The sequence below is a fragment of the Chiloscyllium punctatum genome, chromosome 1 (assembly GCF_047496795.1).
Source record: "Chiloscyllium punctatum isolate Juve2018m chromosome 1, sChiPun1.3, whole genome shotgun sequence".
Classification (NCBI taxonomy): Eukaryota; Metazoa; Chordata; class Chondrichthyes; order Orectolobiformes; family Hemiscylliidae; genus Chiloscyllium; species Chiloscyllium punctatum.
In genome coordinates this window covers 162877711-162894967 of record NC_092739.1, presented here as the reverse complement: position 1 = coordinate 162894967, position 17257 = coordinate 162877711, and the positions used below count along the sequence as shown (strand labels likewise).

General features: G+C 42.1%; 1 protein-coding gene across 2 annotated transcripts in view; it reads right to left on the bottom strand.

The window, feature by feature from the left end:
* The window catches only part of LOC140481543 (exocyst complex component 6B), a 664346-nt gene that overhangs the window by 200627 nt on the left and 446462 nt on the right, over nucleotides 1-17257 (bottom strand). For both annotated transcript variants that reach the window (XM_072577911.1, XM_072577921.1), the window contains exon 15: nucleotides 6300-6409. In XM_072577911.1, coding sequence (XP_072434012.1) covers nucleotides 6300-6409 — 110 coding nt within the window. The remainder of the gene's footprint in view (nucleotides 1-6299; nucleotides 6410-17257) is intronic.

Genomic DNA, 17257 nt, shown 5'->3' with positions numbered 1-17257 from the left:
AAGATACAATTTCTCTCTACTCTGTCTAGGTTTCTATTACTTTAAATATCTCCACCAAATCTCCCTCAACATTCTTTATGCTATAAACAACAGGTATAGCTTTTCCATGTAGCTGAAGTTCCTCATCCTTGGAACTATTTTCATAAATCTTTCTGAAGCATTCATATCCTTCTTAAATGCAGTGCTAAGAATTGGACTCAAACACCAGGTGCGGCTGAACTAGTGCTTTTTTTAAAAGAAAAATCATCGTAACATGTTTTCTTTCATGTTCTATATCTCTACTGATAAACCCAGGAACTTTTTAACTTGCTCTTTCAAACTGCTCTGCCACCTTTAAATATATGCCTTGTACACCCAAATCTAAGTCATTAATCTCGATAGTTTCCGGCAGATAGAAAAAGATCTGCATCGTTTTAAGGTCAGCAGGTGTGTTCCTTTATGATATCCTAGTCAATAGTTATCTCTGAAACAACATCACAGGAAATAGACCATCTCGTCATTAACACATTGCTGCTACTGCCACATGATTGCTTTATTTCCTATTCTTTCATGGCTGGGTGACGTCCCGAGTAGCCCTGTGAAGATGGTAGTCCGCTTTCTTGTTGGATCTTTACAGTCCATGTGGTGTAGGTTCACACAGAGCTCTGTTAGGGAAAGAGTTCCAGGATTTTGACCCAGCAAAAGTGAAGCAAGGGCCACACAGTTCTAAGTCAGGATGGTGAGAGGAACTTGCAGATCTTTCCATGTGTCTGCCACCCTTTACTTTCTGGATGGTAGAGACCATCGTCTAAGAAGGACGAATACATGAATAGGAAGGGGATGGAGGGATATGGATCCTTTAAGTGAAGACAGCTTTAGTATGGAAAGGCAAAATGTGTCAGCACAGGCTTGGAGGGCCAAAGGGTTTGTTCCTGTGCTGCATTGTTCTCAGCCTTAGTGGGCTGTTGCAGTCATTTTGTAATGGTGCATATTGCTGCCACTCTGCTTCACTGGTGGACAAGAGTGAAGGTTGAAGGTATTCAATGGGATGTCAATCAAACAGGCTTTATTTATCTATCTATCCGGAATGGTGTTCAGTTTCTTGAATATTGTTATGCACTCATCCAGGCAGTTGGAGAGTTTCTATCACTCCTGACTTGTGCCTTATAGATTGTGGGCAGGCTTTGATGCATGATTAAAGTGTTGCAGAATTCCCAACCTCCAAACTGCTCTTTTAATCACAGTGTTTATACGGTTAGTCCAGTTCAGTTTCTGGTCAATAGTAATACCCAGGATGATGGTAGTGTGAGTTCAGCGATGGTAACGCTATTGAATCTCAAGGGGTGATGGTTAGATTATCTCTTGTTCAAGATGGTCATTGCCTGGCACATGTGTGCTGTGAATGTTACTTGCCATTTATAAGCTCAAGCCTGAATGCCACCCAAATGCAATTGCTGCATTTGTACATAGGATCCTTCATTAAAGAGTCGTGAATGGCACTGAACATTGCACAATCATCAGCAAACATCCCCAATTCTGGGCTTATGAGGGAAGACAGGTAATTGACAAAGCAGCTGAAGATGGTTTGGCTCTTGGAATATCCCAAAGTCTTTCAGAAATATTCTTGTCCTTTTGAAGTGTAATTAAAGTTCTAACGCAGGCAAGTTCATTGAAAACCTAATATCACTGTTTGAAGTTCAATGAGTCTTTCTTATGTTGCAATAAACATTCCTGGATGAACTATCATGTATGACATCCAACTTCCCCACCCTCCCTACCTAATAAATTAGTGGTAGTTCACCTTTTTCAAGATGGTGGCCAAGGGTAGGAATGTTCAGGCTTTGTTCCCCAACACTGTCGTTCACCTGGCCGTCCACTTTCTTCTTGCTGGTTTTTATTTTGTTTCTTTATTTCTCTTTTGTATCAGCGTTCAGCTTTTCATCTTTCTTGTGGCTGCAGTGAAGGAAGATGGATTGCGAGGGCCTGCTGCTGCGGAAATGACAGTGCGGCAGATCCAGACGTCCATTCCTCGTGGCCATAATGACCATGGCTTTATCGAAGGTTTCATCATCAGTGGGTCTGGTCCTTTTCTCCTGGCAGTGGTTTCAGCAGTAGCTTTAATGGTGATCGCACGGTGGTTCCAGTTTGTCTCTTGTCACCATGGAGGGAATGTGGCAGCTTCAGGCGGCAACTGAGGTGGCGATGGCTTGAGTGACGGACTTCAGTGATGGTGACTTGGTGGGTCCAGTCTGTCCCTCGTTGCGATGGCTACAATTTTGCCCTCAGTGATGGCAGCGTGGTGCGCCCAGTCCGGAAATCCGTGCTTTGGCATCCTCAGAAGTGATGTCTTGTAGCCACTCCAGAAACCCAGGAGCGGTGGAGGAAACAAAAGATGATCTTTGTCTGAACTTTGACTCAATTATTTCTTTTTATAATTTCTGTTATTAAAATGGCGTCGGATTGTGGAGACTTACACACATCTCATTGTATTTTCATAAATACAAGTGACAATAAATTGCTATTCTATTCTACCTTCCTGCTTCACGTAAGTACCTCCCCAGCAGGTATTGTATCCTCAAAACAAAGACTTATGCTATATAGCAATTTTGTGTTCTTGTGACATTTAAAACAGATTTCAAGTGAATGAAAGCACTTGTGAAATGTAGAAACGATGGTACATTAATAAACACAACAGTCACTTTGAATACAAGTTGCTCCCAGAAAAATCCATGTAGTATGAATGAGAAAATCTGATTTTTTTGATGGCATGGACTGAGGGATGAATATTGGCCAAGACACTGTATTAATTCCCAAATCTTTTTCAAGATAGTGATCACAGGATATTTTTACATCCATGGAGGAAGGCAGACTGGATCTCACCTCTCACTTGAAATGGAAAGGATGAATGATACAAATGCCATTATTTCAGGTATTTCTGGGATCAATGGGAGACAATGTGAGGGTGAAAAAATTAAACAAGTGTTGTAGGAAAAACAGAAGTGTGCAAAAAGACACCACCAAACTCAATACCTTGCTTCCGTGGGACTCAAGCCGATGACCCGGCATACCTAACATGATTGACGGGCTGACCCCATCACTCCAGGGTTCAGCAAGAATGACAGCTAAATATCCTGCTGGCTCTCTGTGCCGACCTTCTAATAAAAACCAATTGAAACCTGTCACGTTACTGAAGGGAAGAAGTGGCAGGCGACATTATTGGTCAGGGATAGTGGAGCATTGTTTTGCAGGGGGCCCTTTTTAGCTGGACAACAACTCCAGCAGAGAAGAGGGCAGCAAAGTGCACTCAAAGCATTTTATTTAAATTTCCTTCTGACATTCAGGCTTTGTTTTTTTTTGTCACAAGCTGACAAGTATTTTAAAAGCACCTTAGACAACAGATTTGAGGAATTTTCTCAAATGACACACACAAACCCTTTGAATTGAAGGCTAACATTCATTGTCTCCAGCTCCAATTCATTCTTCCCAGAACCTCACAACTGTGGAGCTTCAGAGTCTTCCTCCTATCACTGATGGGCTTTTAAACCTCAAGACTGGCAACAACGAATCATCATCACTTCATTTTACCTCCACTTTTCCTACCACTTCTTTTACTTTAAGATCTTGTGTCAATGTTTTGAAGATGATCAGGAAAATTATCCCTAAGTTCCCAGCCAACACTAACCCCTCCGACGACAGGGGATCTGGTTGTATTTGGGTTGGCATAGATAAGATAGGCCAAATGGCCCTCTTCTGCGCTGTATCATTTCTATGGTTCTATCATTAAAAGGTTATGTAGCCTTCATCAACACGGTGTCTGCAGAGCTTGCTGTGTGAAAATTGGCTGCCCTGTTCCCAACATTGAAACAGTAATTAAACTCCAAATATATTTAAAGTACTTTGGAACGTTTTGACAGGAACACCAGAACAGGAGTACGGCAATCAGATCCTCAGTGACATCATGGCTGATCTCTAGCCTAACTTCATGGACCTACATTTGTGAACAAAGAAGTGTCTACTTTCAATATAAAATTAACAACTTATCTAGCAACCATTCCTATTTGTGGAATAGCGTTCCAACTATCTACCACTCTTTGTGGGCAGATGTGCTTACTAATCTAAAGAGGGGTGGGGCCACGGAGGAAAACATTTGCAAGGCTATGGGGGAAAGTGCAGAAAAATGGAAATAATTGGACAGTTTTTTTTCCAAAGAGCTGGCACAGGCATAATGGGTTGTAAGGTCTCTAACTGTGCTGAAGGATTCAACAAACAAACAATGGAAAATGTGTTGCCCACTCAAACGAGCCTCAAACGCAACATCAATAAGCTGAAGTACAGAGTGCAGGAGGCATGTTTATTTTTATAAATGTGCTCTCAGGATGTGGGTGAAGCTGGCAAAAATGGCTTTACTGCCCATCCCAAGCTGCTGTAACCGCAGCCACGTACTGAGAGCTAAGCGACACGAAATTAAAGTTAAAACTAAAACATGTAAGAGTGTAACCAGGAAACCAACAATTATTACTTTCAATCCTCTGGCCAGCTACTTAACTGGCTTATAATGTTATTTACTGTTTTCTGTAACTTTACAAGTACACTTAGCTTTTTTAATTAAAATCAACTTGCCAATGGCTGAATGATTCTATGAGCCTTTCCGTCTTCAGTATCAACTGCCTTGCATTGTAAACAAGAGTCTAACCCATGGGTCATTGGTGTCTTTCTAACTCAAGAGGCCTTTTTATAAAAAATGCCCAAAATCAAAACCAATAGGAGCCACAAGATGAAATCTAGCATGTCTAAACCTTGCTATCTTAAACCAGATACTAAACAAACCTGAAAGTATCCCCAGTAGAGGGATATATAATCAATATAAGACATATATATCAATAGAAATAATATGAAATTAAAATGATGCTAACTTTGAATTGTCACCATTTTTGACCTGTTCTTCAATTATAATGTTATGGTGAAGTCATCCTTACAGCAAACTTTATCTTATCATGTGTATGATTAAGACAATTTTTTAGCTATTGGTTCTCACAATTAAATAAAGCTTTAAATGGCATATTAAGAATAACTTGTCATCTCAGACATATCCAAAACAATAATGGCAAGAATCATAAAACTTGTTCCCTGAACTAAAGGCATAATTTATAATCATGGTGTAGCTATACCACTCAAAACAATCTATTCTGAGCAAAAAGGCATTTTCTCATTTGAATAATCATTACAAACTGTAATGTGCAGCATAGCGATTAGACTTTTATTTGCCTAATAAACACACAACTTTTATATTTCTTGACTTCGTTTTTGTTTGTGCTTTTTAAAACTAATTTGTTGGTGTTCCTGGCTGGGCCAGCATTTATTGTCCATCCCTAGTTGCCTTTATGGAGGTAATGGTGAGCAGCCTTCTTGAACCATTACAGTCCACATGTTAGAGGTCAACCCATAATGTCCTTAGGAAGGGAATTCCAGGATTTGGACCCAGTGACAGTGAATGGCAATGTATTTCCAAGTCAGGATGGTGAGCGGCTTGGAGGGGAACTTGCAGTTGATGGTGTTCCCATGTATTTGCTGCCCTTCCAGATGGAAGTGGTCCTGAGTTTGGAAGGTGTTTGTCTAAAGATCATTGGTGAATTTCTGCAACACATCTTGTAGTTAATACACACTACAGCTTGTAAGCTTTGTGGGGGAGGAAATGGATGCTAATGGATGTGTGGTCCAAGTGGGAAAATTTAGGAACCGCAAATGAGATAAAATGAAATGGAGCCACAGGTCACAGACCTGCATTCAAATCCAAGACACCTTTTCAGTTGTGATATGTTATTGTCTCCTTAGTGTTAGATCAATTCCACTCAGCAAAACAAATTTCCATTTATAAAGCACTTTGAACACAGTAAAATGCCTCAAGGCTTTCTCATAGCAGAATGGTTAGAGAAACTATTCCCTTTGATTTATGGAATCTAGATATGTTGGGCATAGTCTAAAAATTTGAGTCAGGATTTTCAAATGATAAGTAAGAAAAAAATATTCCCAATGATTGAGTAGAAGTAATCTGAAGTTTTCTTTTGGAAGTATCAATTGATGCTAGACCAATCGTTAAATTTAAATCTGGCATTGATAGATGTTGTTAATTAAAAGTGTTACGGAATATGGGGGAAAAGTATGGGTATCTGTTCATACACCAGCCGTGATTTCATTGAATGGTAAAACATGCAGACACAAGAGACGAAATAGCCCACTCCTATCCCTACATTCCTCCAGAGCAATTAGCGATAGCAGTGTCTCCTTAAGTATCAAATGTCCCATTTAGACTCTTTCCTTACCTCAGATGTAGGTCCTCTGAAAACTTGAGGCAGGCATAGATAAACTCTTTAATCTGAGAGTAGACTTTGGGCACAAACTCAGAGAATGGGAACTTTTTGGGGAATGGTTGCTGAAAATAAAGAATACAAGTTAACATGGAACTCGAATCAATGTCCCCAAAGTTATAACCATAGATCAGCATTCAGTGAACCTTCGCTTCAGGTGCCTGTTTCAGGGTTCTGTCAAAACTATTTGACAAATCAGCCATTGCTTGAGTTGGTGCATATTGCACATTTGTAACAGTAGCTGGAGCTAATGGTGATAAATCTGTTACATCTTTATACCATGAAATATCATTTATTTTGTTAAGTTTATCACACATCTCTCCTTCCCCTTTCTTTTGTTCATCCTCTCCTCTCCATTTTCCATACCTCAGCACTTGTGTAAAGCCTGTTGAATTTGTAACTTTTGCCAACTAGATATTGGCCTGAAATGCTAACTCTGTTTCTCTCTCCACAGTGGCTGCCTGACCTGCAGAGCAGTTCCAGTATTTTCTGTACTCATTAGATTTTCAACATTTTTAGTATTTTGTTTTCGTTGGATTATGTCTCCTGATCTAATATGGTATAACAGGCAGCAAGAGACAAGCTGAGTCGTATCAACGAGCCAAGCAAGCTCTTGGATTGCAATTCATAGGCGGCCATTCAACCCTTGTGCCTGAACCCAATCACCAAATGAACACTTCCCTCCCGCCACTCTCCCACATTCTCACCATGACCTTGCAAATTTTTCCTTTGCAGATAAGCTTCTAATTCCCTTTTGAATGCTTTAACTGAACATGCCTCCACCACATTCTCAGGCACTGAGAAGCAAGATAAATGACCTCAGACCATATAGTACCAGCAAGCACTGCAGCTGATGCTGAAATCAACAAGGAGAAAGAAATGGATTAAAAACGAGGTAGACAAATAAAAAAATTGGTTAGTCATTTGAAATAAAAGTTGAGGATAGGGATTAAGCATAGGTGGTCATGAGAGTGATGTCACCGGGTGCATGGACAAACTACAAAGCCGATAAGGGAGATATATACCTTAATTCAACTAACAGCTTGTGTTATTCCATACAATGCTATCTCCACATAATAGCATTACTCTGAAGCAGCAGAGGAGATTTATTTTGGATATGAATGAGAGTTCACAATGGTGGCAGAGTCATGTTGTCACAGAAGGACGTCATTTGGCCAATCTACATAGTTTAGTGACCCTTGATTTCAATGCAGTGAAGGTGTACAGAAGGAAAAAATGTGGGTTCGTTAGTGGATTTGCAGCTTTTAGCTGAGAAAAAGGCGGAGGTTCACAGGAAATCTGACAAGACTGACTGTAAAGAAGGAAACAGTGATGGCTTATGGTCGACTTGAATGATAACACGGCAGGTTGGAGCACCATACTGGGCTAAGCATTGAGTCAGTCATGAGGAGGTCACATGGCCGGTCAAGTCTATGCTACACGTCTGTTGAATAATCTCCTGCTCATTCACCTTCATAGTTTATTTATAGCAAGTTTATTTTTCTCAAGTGCCCACACAAATTCCTTCGGGAATCATTGATTATCTCCACATCCACCATCCTTGTAGACAAAGAGTGCATGCTGATGCACAAAGTGAGAAGGTCAATTGAACTGTAACTTGACTGTTCCAAAGTGACCTGATGAACAAAACTGGGACCAAACCAAATCAGGTCAACTCTGGCCCTGAATGCCAAAGGGAATTGCTGAAAACAGAGAATTTCATGAACAATGGAAAGCATATATGCTGTGTCGTGGTTGATTTAATAGGTGCTGAACTGGAATAGGAAGCACACAGCTAGTTAAATGACAAAGTGATTGCCAAAAGCCTTCGTCAGTCTGCATTTCATCTATTGAAGAAAGCAGCTTGTTGCAGACATTGTGGAATGGACCCAAGAGTCTAATCCTGTCTGTGTTTAAATGTTTAAACATCACAACCCAAATGCCAAATGGCTCAGACCAAGAGCTTATCATGTTAGAAATAGCAGCAGTCACCATCGACCTCATCACTCCACGTTAAGCACTCGACTCCACAGTGGTACCAAACCCTCAGAAGATGCGGCTTGGTGGCTCAGTGGTTAGTACTGTTGCCTCACAGTGCCAGGGACTGGGGTTTGATTCCAGCCTCAGGTGACTGTCTGTGTGGAGTTTACACATTCTCCTTGTGTCTGCATGGGTTTCCTCCGGGTGCTCTGGTCTCCTCCCACAGATCAAAGATGTGCAGGTCAGGTGAACTGGCCATGCTAAATTACCCATAGTGCTTAGGTGCATTAGTCACAGGGAAATGGGTCTGGGTTGGTTACACCTCAGAGGGTCGGTGTGGACTTGTTGGGCTGAAAGAGCTGCTTCCACACAGTACGGAATCTAACCTAATCTTGTATTTTATGATGAAATAATATTACATGTGCAATTTTCAAGTTATACAATGAAATCAATACCATCTCACCATTGGAAATGCAACACCTAGCTATGTTCTCCCAGTCAGTTTGCACTGTACTGATATCAAATACCACAGAGATGATATAAAGCCAAAATGTATGAATGGGATTAAAAACAATCTGATTTATATTGCATATATTATTCTTATTATTGTTCAAGAATTAGGGTTCTGAAATAATGGCTTATGGGGTTGGTTATTTTTCTGGAAGTCAAGGCTACAGGATGATCAACATACTAGGTTACAGGAGGGACAGAGAAAATGGGAGAGGCGGCGCAGTAACATTACTGATCATAAATCGAATCATGTCTGCGGTGAGGGAGGATGTAATGACTGGAAATAACCGAGTGGAGACCTTATGGGTGGGACTGCTGAACCATAAAGGAACAAAAGCCACAATAGATGTCATAGGCCAACTGGTAGCAACCTGGAAGTGCTAGACTGTATAAATGTTGACATTAGGCGACTCTGCAGCAACTGCAGAGCAACACTAATGGGGCATTTTAATCTTAACGGGCGGCACGGTGGCACAGTGGTTAGCACTGCTGCCTCACAGCGCCAGAGACCTGGGTTCAATTCCCACCTCAGGTGACTGACTGTGTGGAGTTTGCACATTCTCCCCGTGTCTGCGTGGGTTTCCTCCGGGTGCTCCGGTTTCCTCCCACAGTCCAAAGATGTGCAGGTCAGGTGAATTGGCTATGCTAAATTGCCCGTAGTGTTAGGTAAGGGGTAGATGTAGGGGTATGTGTGGGTTACGCTTCGGCGGGGTGGTGTGGACTTGTTGGGCCGAAGGGCCTGTTTCCACACTGTAAGTAATCTAATCTAATCTTAACATTGACCAGGAGAAACAGACAAGCACCTGCAAAAAGTTTGTGAATGTACAGTGTGTGTCCGGGACAGTTTCCTCTAGCAATATGTCTCAGATGCGACAAGGAATAAGCAATATTGGAGCTAGTTGTTTATGAGCATTTGTCAAATAGTGATTATAACATGATCGAGTTGCATGCAGCATTTATCAGAGATAAGAAAAGACTGGATACTAGAATCCCAATATCCTGGTGGTAGGGGGGAAATGTTTGCAAATGCTCTTCAGTGGGTTTTAACTAATTCAACTAAGAGATGGGAACCTAAATTGTAGTTTGAGCATACAGGAGGGAGACAGTAGTATGTCAGAACAACGAAGTTGGTTTGAAGTGTGTTGACGTCAGCGCCAGGAGCATCCAGAATATGCTGGGTAACTTGCAGCATGGGTTGGTACCTGGGATTTCGATGCTGTGGCCATTTCAGAGACATGGATAGACCAGGGTCAGAGAGGGGTGGTGTGGGTCATTGTCAGTCAAGGACAATACTACAGTTGCATAAAGGACATCTGAGAACTCGTCTACTGAGGTAGTATTGGCTGAGATTAGAACAAGAAAGAAGAGGTCACCCTGTTGGGAGTTTTCTATAGGCCTTTGAATAGTTCCAGAGATGTAGAGGATAGGATAGCAAAGATGATCTTAAATAAGAGCAAAAGTGACATGGTAGTTGTTATGGGAGACTTTAACTTTCCAAATATTGACTGGGAATACGAAAGTTCAAGTATTTTAGATGGGTCAGTTTTTGTCCAATGTGTGCAGGACGGTTTCCTGACATGGTATGTAGACAGGCCAACAAGGGGCGAGGCCACATGAGATTTGGTACTGGACAATGGACCCAGCCAGATGTTAGACTGGAGGTAGGTGAGCACTTTGGTGATAGTGACCACAATTCTGTTATGCTTACTTTAGTGATGGAAAGGGATAGGTATATACTGCAGGACAAGAGGTAGAGCTGGGAAAAGGCAATTACAATGCGATTAGGCAAGATTTAGGATGCATAGGATAGGGAAGGAAATGCAGTGGATGGACAGAATAGAAATGTGGAGCTTGTTCAAGGAACAGCTACTGCAGCTCCTTGATAAGTATGTACCTGTCAGGCAGGGAGGAAGTGGTCGAGAGCGGTAGCCATAGTTTATGGAGGAAGTTGAATCTCTTGTGAAGAGGAAGAAGAAGGCTTATGTTAGGATGAGATGTGATGGCTCAGTTAGGGCGCTTGAGAGTTACAGGTTAGCTAGGAAAGACCTAAAGAGAGAGCTAAGAAGAGCTTAGAAGAGAAGTCTTTGGCGGGTTGGATCAAGGAAATCTAAAGCTTTTTATAGATATATCAGGAATAAAAGAATGACTAGAGTAAGATTAGGGCCAATCAAGGCTAGCAGTGAGAAGTTGTTGCTGTTTGTCCACTGCTGTTTGTTATTTTTATAAATGACCTGGATGAGGGCACAGAAGGATGGGTTATTAAATTTGTGGATGACACTCAGGACAGTATAATTGTGGATAGTGATGAAGGATGTTGTAGGTTACAGAAGGACACAGGGGGTCAGGCAGCATCTGAGGACCAGGAGAATTGACATTTCAGGCAAAAGCCTTTCATCAGGAATGAGGCTGGGCGCTTAGAGGGTGGAGAGATAAATGGGAGGGGGGGTGGGGCTGGGGGGGAGGTAGCTGAGAGTGTGATAGGTAGATGGAGGTGGGGGAAAAGGTGATAAGTCAGAGGGGAGGGTGGAGCAGATAGGTAGGAAGGAAGATGAATAAGTAGGATAGGTCATGAGGGCGGTGTCAAGTTGGAAGGTTAGATCTGGGATAAGGTGGGAGGAGGGGAAATAAGGAAACTGGTGAAATCCACATTGGTGCCCTGGGGTTGGAGGATCCCGAGGCAGAAGTTCTTCCTCCAGGCGTCGGGTGGTTAGGGAGTGGTGATGGAGGAGGCCCAGGACCTGCATGTCCTTGGTGGAGTGGGGGGGGGGGGGGGGGGGGGGGGGGGGGGGGGATGTTGTCCTCACATTCACCTACAGAGGGACATAGATAAGCTGCAGCGCTGGGCTGTGAAGTGGGAAATGGAATTTAATGTGGAAAAGTGTGGGGGTGATCCACTGTGGAAGAAGCAACAGGAATGCAGAGTACTGGGCTAATGGTAAGATTCTTGATAATGGAGATAAGCAGAGAGATCTCAGTGTCCAGGTAGATCCTTGAAAATTGCCACCCAGGTTGATAAGGTTGTTAAGAAGGCATAAGGTGTGTTAGCTTTTATTGGTAGAGGGATTGACTTTCGGAACCATGAGATCATGCTACAGTCACACTTGGAGTATTGCGTACAGTTCTGGTCACCGCATTACAGGAAGAATGTGGAAGCTTTGGAAAGGGTTCAGAGGAGATTTATTCGGATGTTGCCTGGTATGGAAGGAAGGTCTTATGAGGAAAGGCTGAGGGACTTGAAGTTGTTTTTATTATAGAGAAGAAGGTTGAGAGGTGACTTAATTGAGATATACAAGGTAATCAGAGAGTTAGATGGTTTGGACAGTGACAGCCTTTTTCCTCAGAAGGTGATGGCTAGCACAAGGGGACATAGCTTTAAATTGAGGGGTGATAGATATAGGACAGATGTCTGAGTTTCTTTACTCAGAGAGCAGTAGGGGCATGGAATGCACTACATGCAACAGTAGTAGACTCGCCAACTTTAAGGGCATTTAAATGGTCATTGGATAGGCATATAAATGAGAATGGAATAGTGTAGGTTAGATGGGCTTCAGATTGGTTTCACAGGTCAACGCAATATTGATGACTGAATGGCCTGTGCTGAACTGTAATGTTTTCTATGTTCTAGAACATTGGATTTAAGTAAGGCAGAATTTAATGGAATGAGGCAGAGACTGTCCATAGTAAACTGGGAAGCTCTGCTCATAGATAAAACAACCAATGAACAATGGAGGGTGTTCAAAGAAACATTTACTGCTATTCAGAAGTAGCTTTTACCCATAAAAAGAAAACGCTTCACCTCACAAAAAAAAGGTCCTGGATGTCATGGCCCATATCAACTTCAACCTCCCAGCCTGCCTTGATCCCTTGCAGGAGAAAGTGAGGACTGCAGATGCTGGAGTACCACAGTTGAAAAATGTGGTGCTGGAAAAACACAGCAGGCCAGGCAGCATCCGAGGAGCAGGAGAATCAACGTTTCGGGCATAAGCCCTTCTGATCCCTTGCAATTTGCCTTCCAAAATAACAGGTCCACAGATGGACACCATTTCCCTACCCCTGCACTCATCCTTGGAATATCTGGATAATAAGGACACCTATTCATTGACTACAGCTCCACTTTCAACGCCACAATTCCACCAGACTAATCTCAAAATTCTGAGACCTGTGTTTCAGCTCTGTCCTTTGCAACTGGATCCTCAACTTTCTGATCGACAGACCGCAATCAGTGAAGATAGACAACACTCAACACTGGCGCCCTGCAACAATGCATACTCAGCCTCCTATTGTACTCCCTGTACATCCACAACTGTGTCACCAAATTCTGTACGAATGCCATCTACAAGTTCGCTGACGACACTACCATTGTAGTTGTGGCTCTGTTCGCCGAGCTGGAAATTTGTGTTGCAGACGTTTTGTCCCCTGTCTAGGTGACATCCTCAGTGCTTGGGAGCCTCCTGTGAAGCGCTTCTGTGATCTTTCCTCCGGCATTTATAGTGGTTTGTATCTGCCGCTTCCGGTTGTCAGTTCCAGCTGTCCGCTGCAGTGGCCGGTATTTGGGTCCACTACAGCAGATGACCAACGAGATTTGATGGTTCAATTTAAAGCTCTTTAAAATGCTTAGGTACAGAAAGTAGTCAAGAAGGCAAATGGACTGCTGGCCTTCATATCTGAAAGGCTGCAGTACAGCAATGCAGATGGTGCGCTGAGCTATATAAAACCGCAGTCAGACCCCACTTGGAGTAGTGTGAGTAGATGTTGGCACCACACTTTAGGAAGGATGTCTTGTCCCTGGAGAGAAGTTTAACATAGGTTTACAAGGATGATATCTGGAATTTCAGGTTTAAGTTATGAGGAGACTAGACAAATTAGTCCTTTATTCTCCAGAAATTAAAAGATTAGGGGGCGATCTACCATTTGTACAGACATGTCTACAATCTAAGGAAATGGAGGAGGCCATTTAGGACTGAGATGAGGAGAAATTTCTTCAGACAGAGAGTTATTGGTCTGTGGAATTCTCAGCCACAGAAAGAGGCTGAGGCCAAAACAATGTAGATCCTTGGACTAAAGAGGTCAAAAGATGTGGGGAGAAGGGAGGAAAATGGTACTCAGTTGGATGATTAGTCTGATCATATTGAATGGTGGGACAGGCACAAAGGGCCAAATGGGCTACTCCTAATTCTATTTTCCATATTTCTAGTTCAGTTAGGGATCTGATTTGTCCAGTAGAACCATCAGCAGGGAGCATAACAGGAGTCTTCACCACCCATATCTTGCAAGCCTCCTCAAACACTACTTTCTTTCTTCATTAACGACTAAAAATCACTCTTAAAAATTCTATCTGTAGAGCTTTGGTCAAATACTTCAGCAGTTATCAATATGCTGGGTCTCCCTGTGATGCATCTGTCATAGAGTCATACAGATGTACAGCATGGAAACAGATCCTTCGGTCCAAATCATCCATGCCAACCAGACATCCTAAATTATTCTAGTCCCACCTGCCAGCACTTGGCCCATATCCCTCTAAATCCTTCTTATTCATTACCCATCCAGATGCCTTTTAAATACTGTAATTGTACCAGCCTCCACCACTTCCTCTAACAGCTCATTCCCATCAGTACCACCCTCTGTGTGAAAAGGTTGCCCCTTAGGTCCCTTTTAAATCTTTCCCCTCTCACCCTAAACCTATGCCCTCTAGTTCTGGACTCTCTCACCCAAGGGAAAAGACTTTGTCTATTTATCCTATCCATGCTCCCTATGATTTTATAAACTTCTGTAAGGTCACCCCTCAACCTCCGATGCTCCAGGGAAAACAGCGACAGCCTATTCAATCTCTGCCTATAGTTCAAGCCCTCCAACCCTAGCAATATCATTGTTAATCTTTTCTGAACCCTTTCAAGTTTTACAACATGCTTCCCCCATAGAAGGGAGACCAGAATTGCACACAAAAGTGGCCTAACCAATATCCTGGACAGCCACAACATGACCTCTCAATTCCTACACTCAATGCTTTGACAATAAAGGAGAGCATACCAAATGCCTTCTTCACTATCCTATCTACCTGCAACTCCACTTTCAAGGAACTATGAATGTGCACTCCAAGTCTCTTTGTTCAGCAACACTTCTCAGGACCTTACTATTAATTGTATAAGTCCTGCCCTGATTTGTCTTTCCAAAATGAAGCACCTCACCTTCATCTAAATTAAACTCCATCTGCCACTCCTCGGCCCATTGGCCCATCTGATCAAGATCCCGTTGTACTCTGAGATAACCTTCTTTGCTGTCCACTAAACCTCTAATTTTGGTGTCATTTGCAAACTTATTAACTACATCCCCTATGTTCACATCCTCAAATGAACTGTCATTGTACTTCATTCCTCCATCATGACCTTCTCCCACCTTCTAATAATCAATCTCTGCCAAGACTCTCTCCAATGGTATGGTTTTAATAAATGGGTGAATTCACTGAAAAACAAAATCCATAGATAAGATCCTTAAATAAAATAGATCTGTAAAATAATGTAAAAGTGCTTAAAAAACTGGTATAGCCTTACAGGTGGGTGACTGCCTCAGGTAACGTGTCAAGAAAATGGTTGGCAGCTGAAGGTGGGTTTGGTGAGAGCTCAGAGGCAAGACCTGGAGTGCAGTCGTTTTGTGGTTGTGGTAGACTGAGCTAGTTGTGTCACTGAAGTGCACAGGGTAGGGCTGAGAACAGTATGAAGATTACTGGGTTGACCTGCAGTTATCAAGGTGCGTGTCAGACAAATCAGTATTGTTCAAGGGAGCTTTTTTTCCCTTTTAAGACACAGTTAAGTGCTGCATATTTAAAGTTAAAGAAATGGTGCCAAAATACAAGTTCACCCAGGGCACCATTTTCCCTAAGGCTGAGACAATAAATTGCAGATTCTGTCCAAAGGTGGAAAATGATTTATGAGTATCAGTGTCAAAATTGTAACAAGAACAGACAGACACTGCAGGAAAAAGGAGGCATATTTTCATATGATGTGTATTATAATTTAGTTGGGGGCTATATGATCACTAATCCATCTGAAATGGACTCTTCAACTCAAATGTTTCAGAACCACTGTCATGTGGAGAAAAACAGACTGCCTCTGGCTTCTTTGCTCTACAACTTAATGACTCCTCCAATTCTCAAAGGGTCAATAGTCTTTGGAAACTTTTTTGCAAAGTGGTTCAAAGGCTGGTGTGGGAGAAGCAGATTCTGTGGCACCAGTATTGGGGAATGTGAGACTTGTGTTGATGGCACAGTCTCCACTTGAACCATTGTGGGGCCCATGCTCCTGCCAACCATGTAACTAGGGAAGTAGGGAGGAGTTTATACTAAAATGCGATCCCTTACCACACTATTAAGGACACATAGTAAATCAAAGAATAATGTTAAGGCCAAAGAAAAAGCTATTGATACAGGATATAATAAACAGATTGCAACAGGAGGGTTACAGGGTATGTACCATAGGGTCAACAAAAAAAAGACTAGAATTTAGGCAACAGTGATAATCATGGAAACTTTTAACCTATACATCCAACGGAAAAGTCAGATGGGCAAAAGTAGCCTAGATGAGGAGTTTACACGTTGCATTCATGATACGTTTCTTTGAACAGTGCAGTCTGGATCCACCAGACCTGGTTATATTCGACCTGGTATTGTGTAATGATTATCTCATAGTGAAGATGCCCGAAGGTATGGGTGAAGTTGATGGACTATTTGAGCAACTTCAATAACCCCATACTCACATGCACCTGCCACCATCTCACCTACCTTCTCCGTATCCACCTATCACCGTCCTACCTACCTTTCCCCCAGCCCCACATCCCTTCCTCCTTCCCAGGTCCTGATGAAGGATCCTGACCGGAAAGGTTGACTTTCCTGCTCCTCTGATGCTGTCTGACCTGCTGTGCCTTTCCAGCTCCACATTTTATTGAAATTAGGTTAAAGGATTGGGCAACAGAGGTGCAGTGGGACATTTCAGAATGAAGAGAATAGGTGTATCCCAAAGAGTAAGAAAAGTTCTAAGAATAGACTTGCCATTCATGGTTTACTAGAAATGTTACAAAAATTAAAGAAGTATATAACTGTGCAAAGACGGATGGTAGATCAAAAGAGCAGACAGAATGTAAAACTCAGCAAAGAATGACCAAAACATAATAGAGCATGCCACAAGGATCAGTCCTGTGATTTCAACTTTACAAATTATATGAATGATTTACATAAAGGGATAGAAAGTATTGTTGCCAAATTTGCAACAACACAAAGATACGACAAAAGTAACTTGTGAAGAAGACACAAAGAGGTTTTTTTGTATAAGATTTTTGATACATTAAATAAGTGGATAATAGTGTGCCAAATTGAGGATAATGTCGAAAATGTGAAACTGTCCATTTGGTAGGAAGAATAAGAAAGTGCTTTA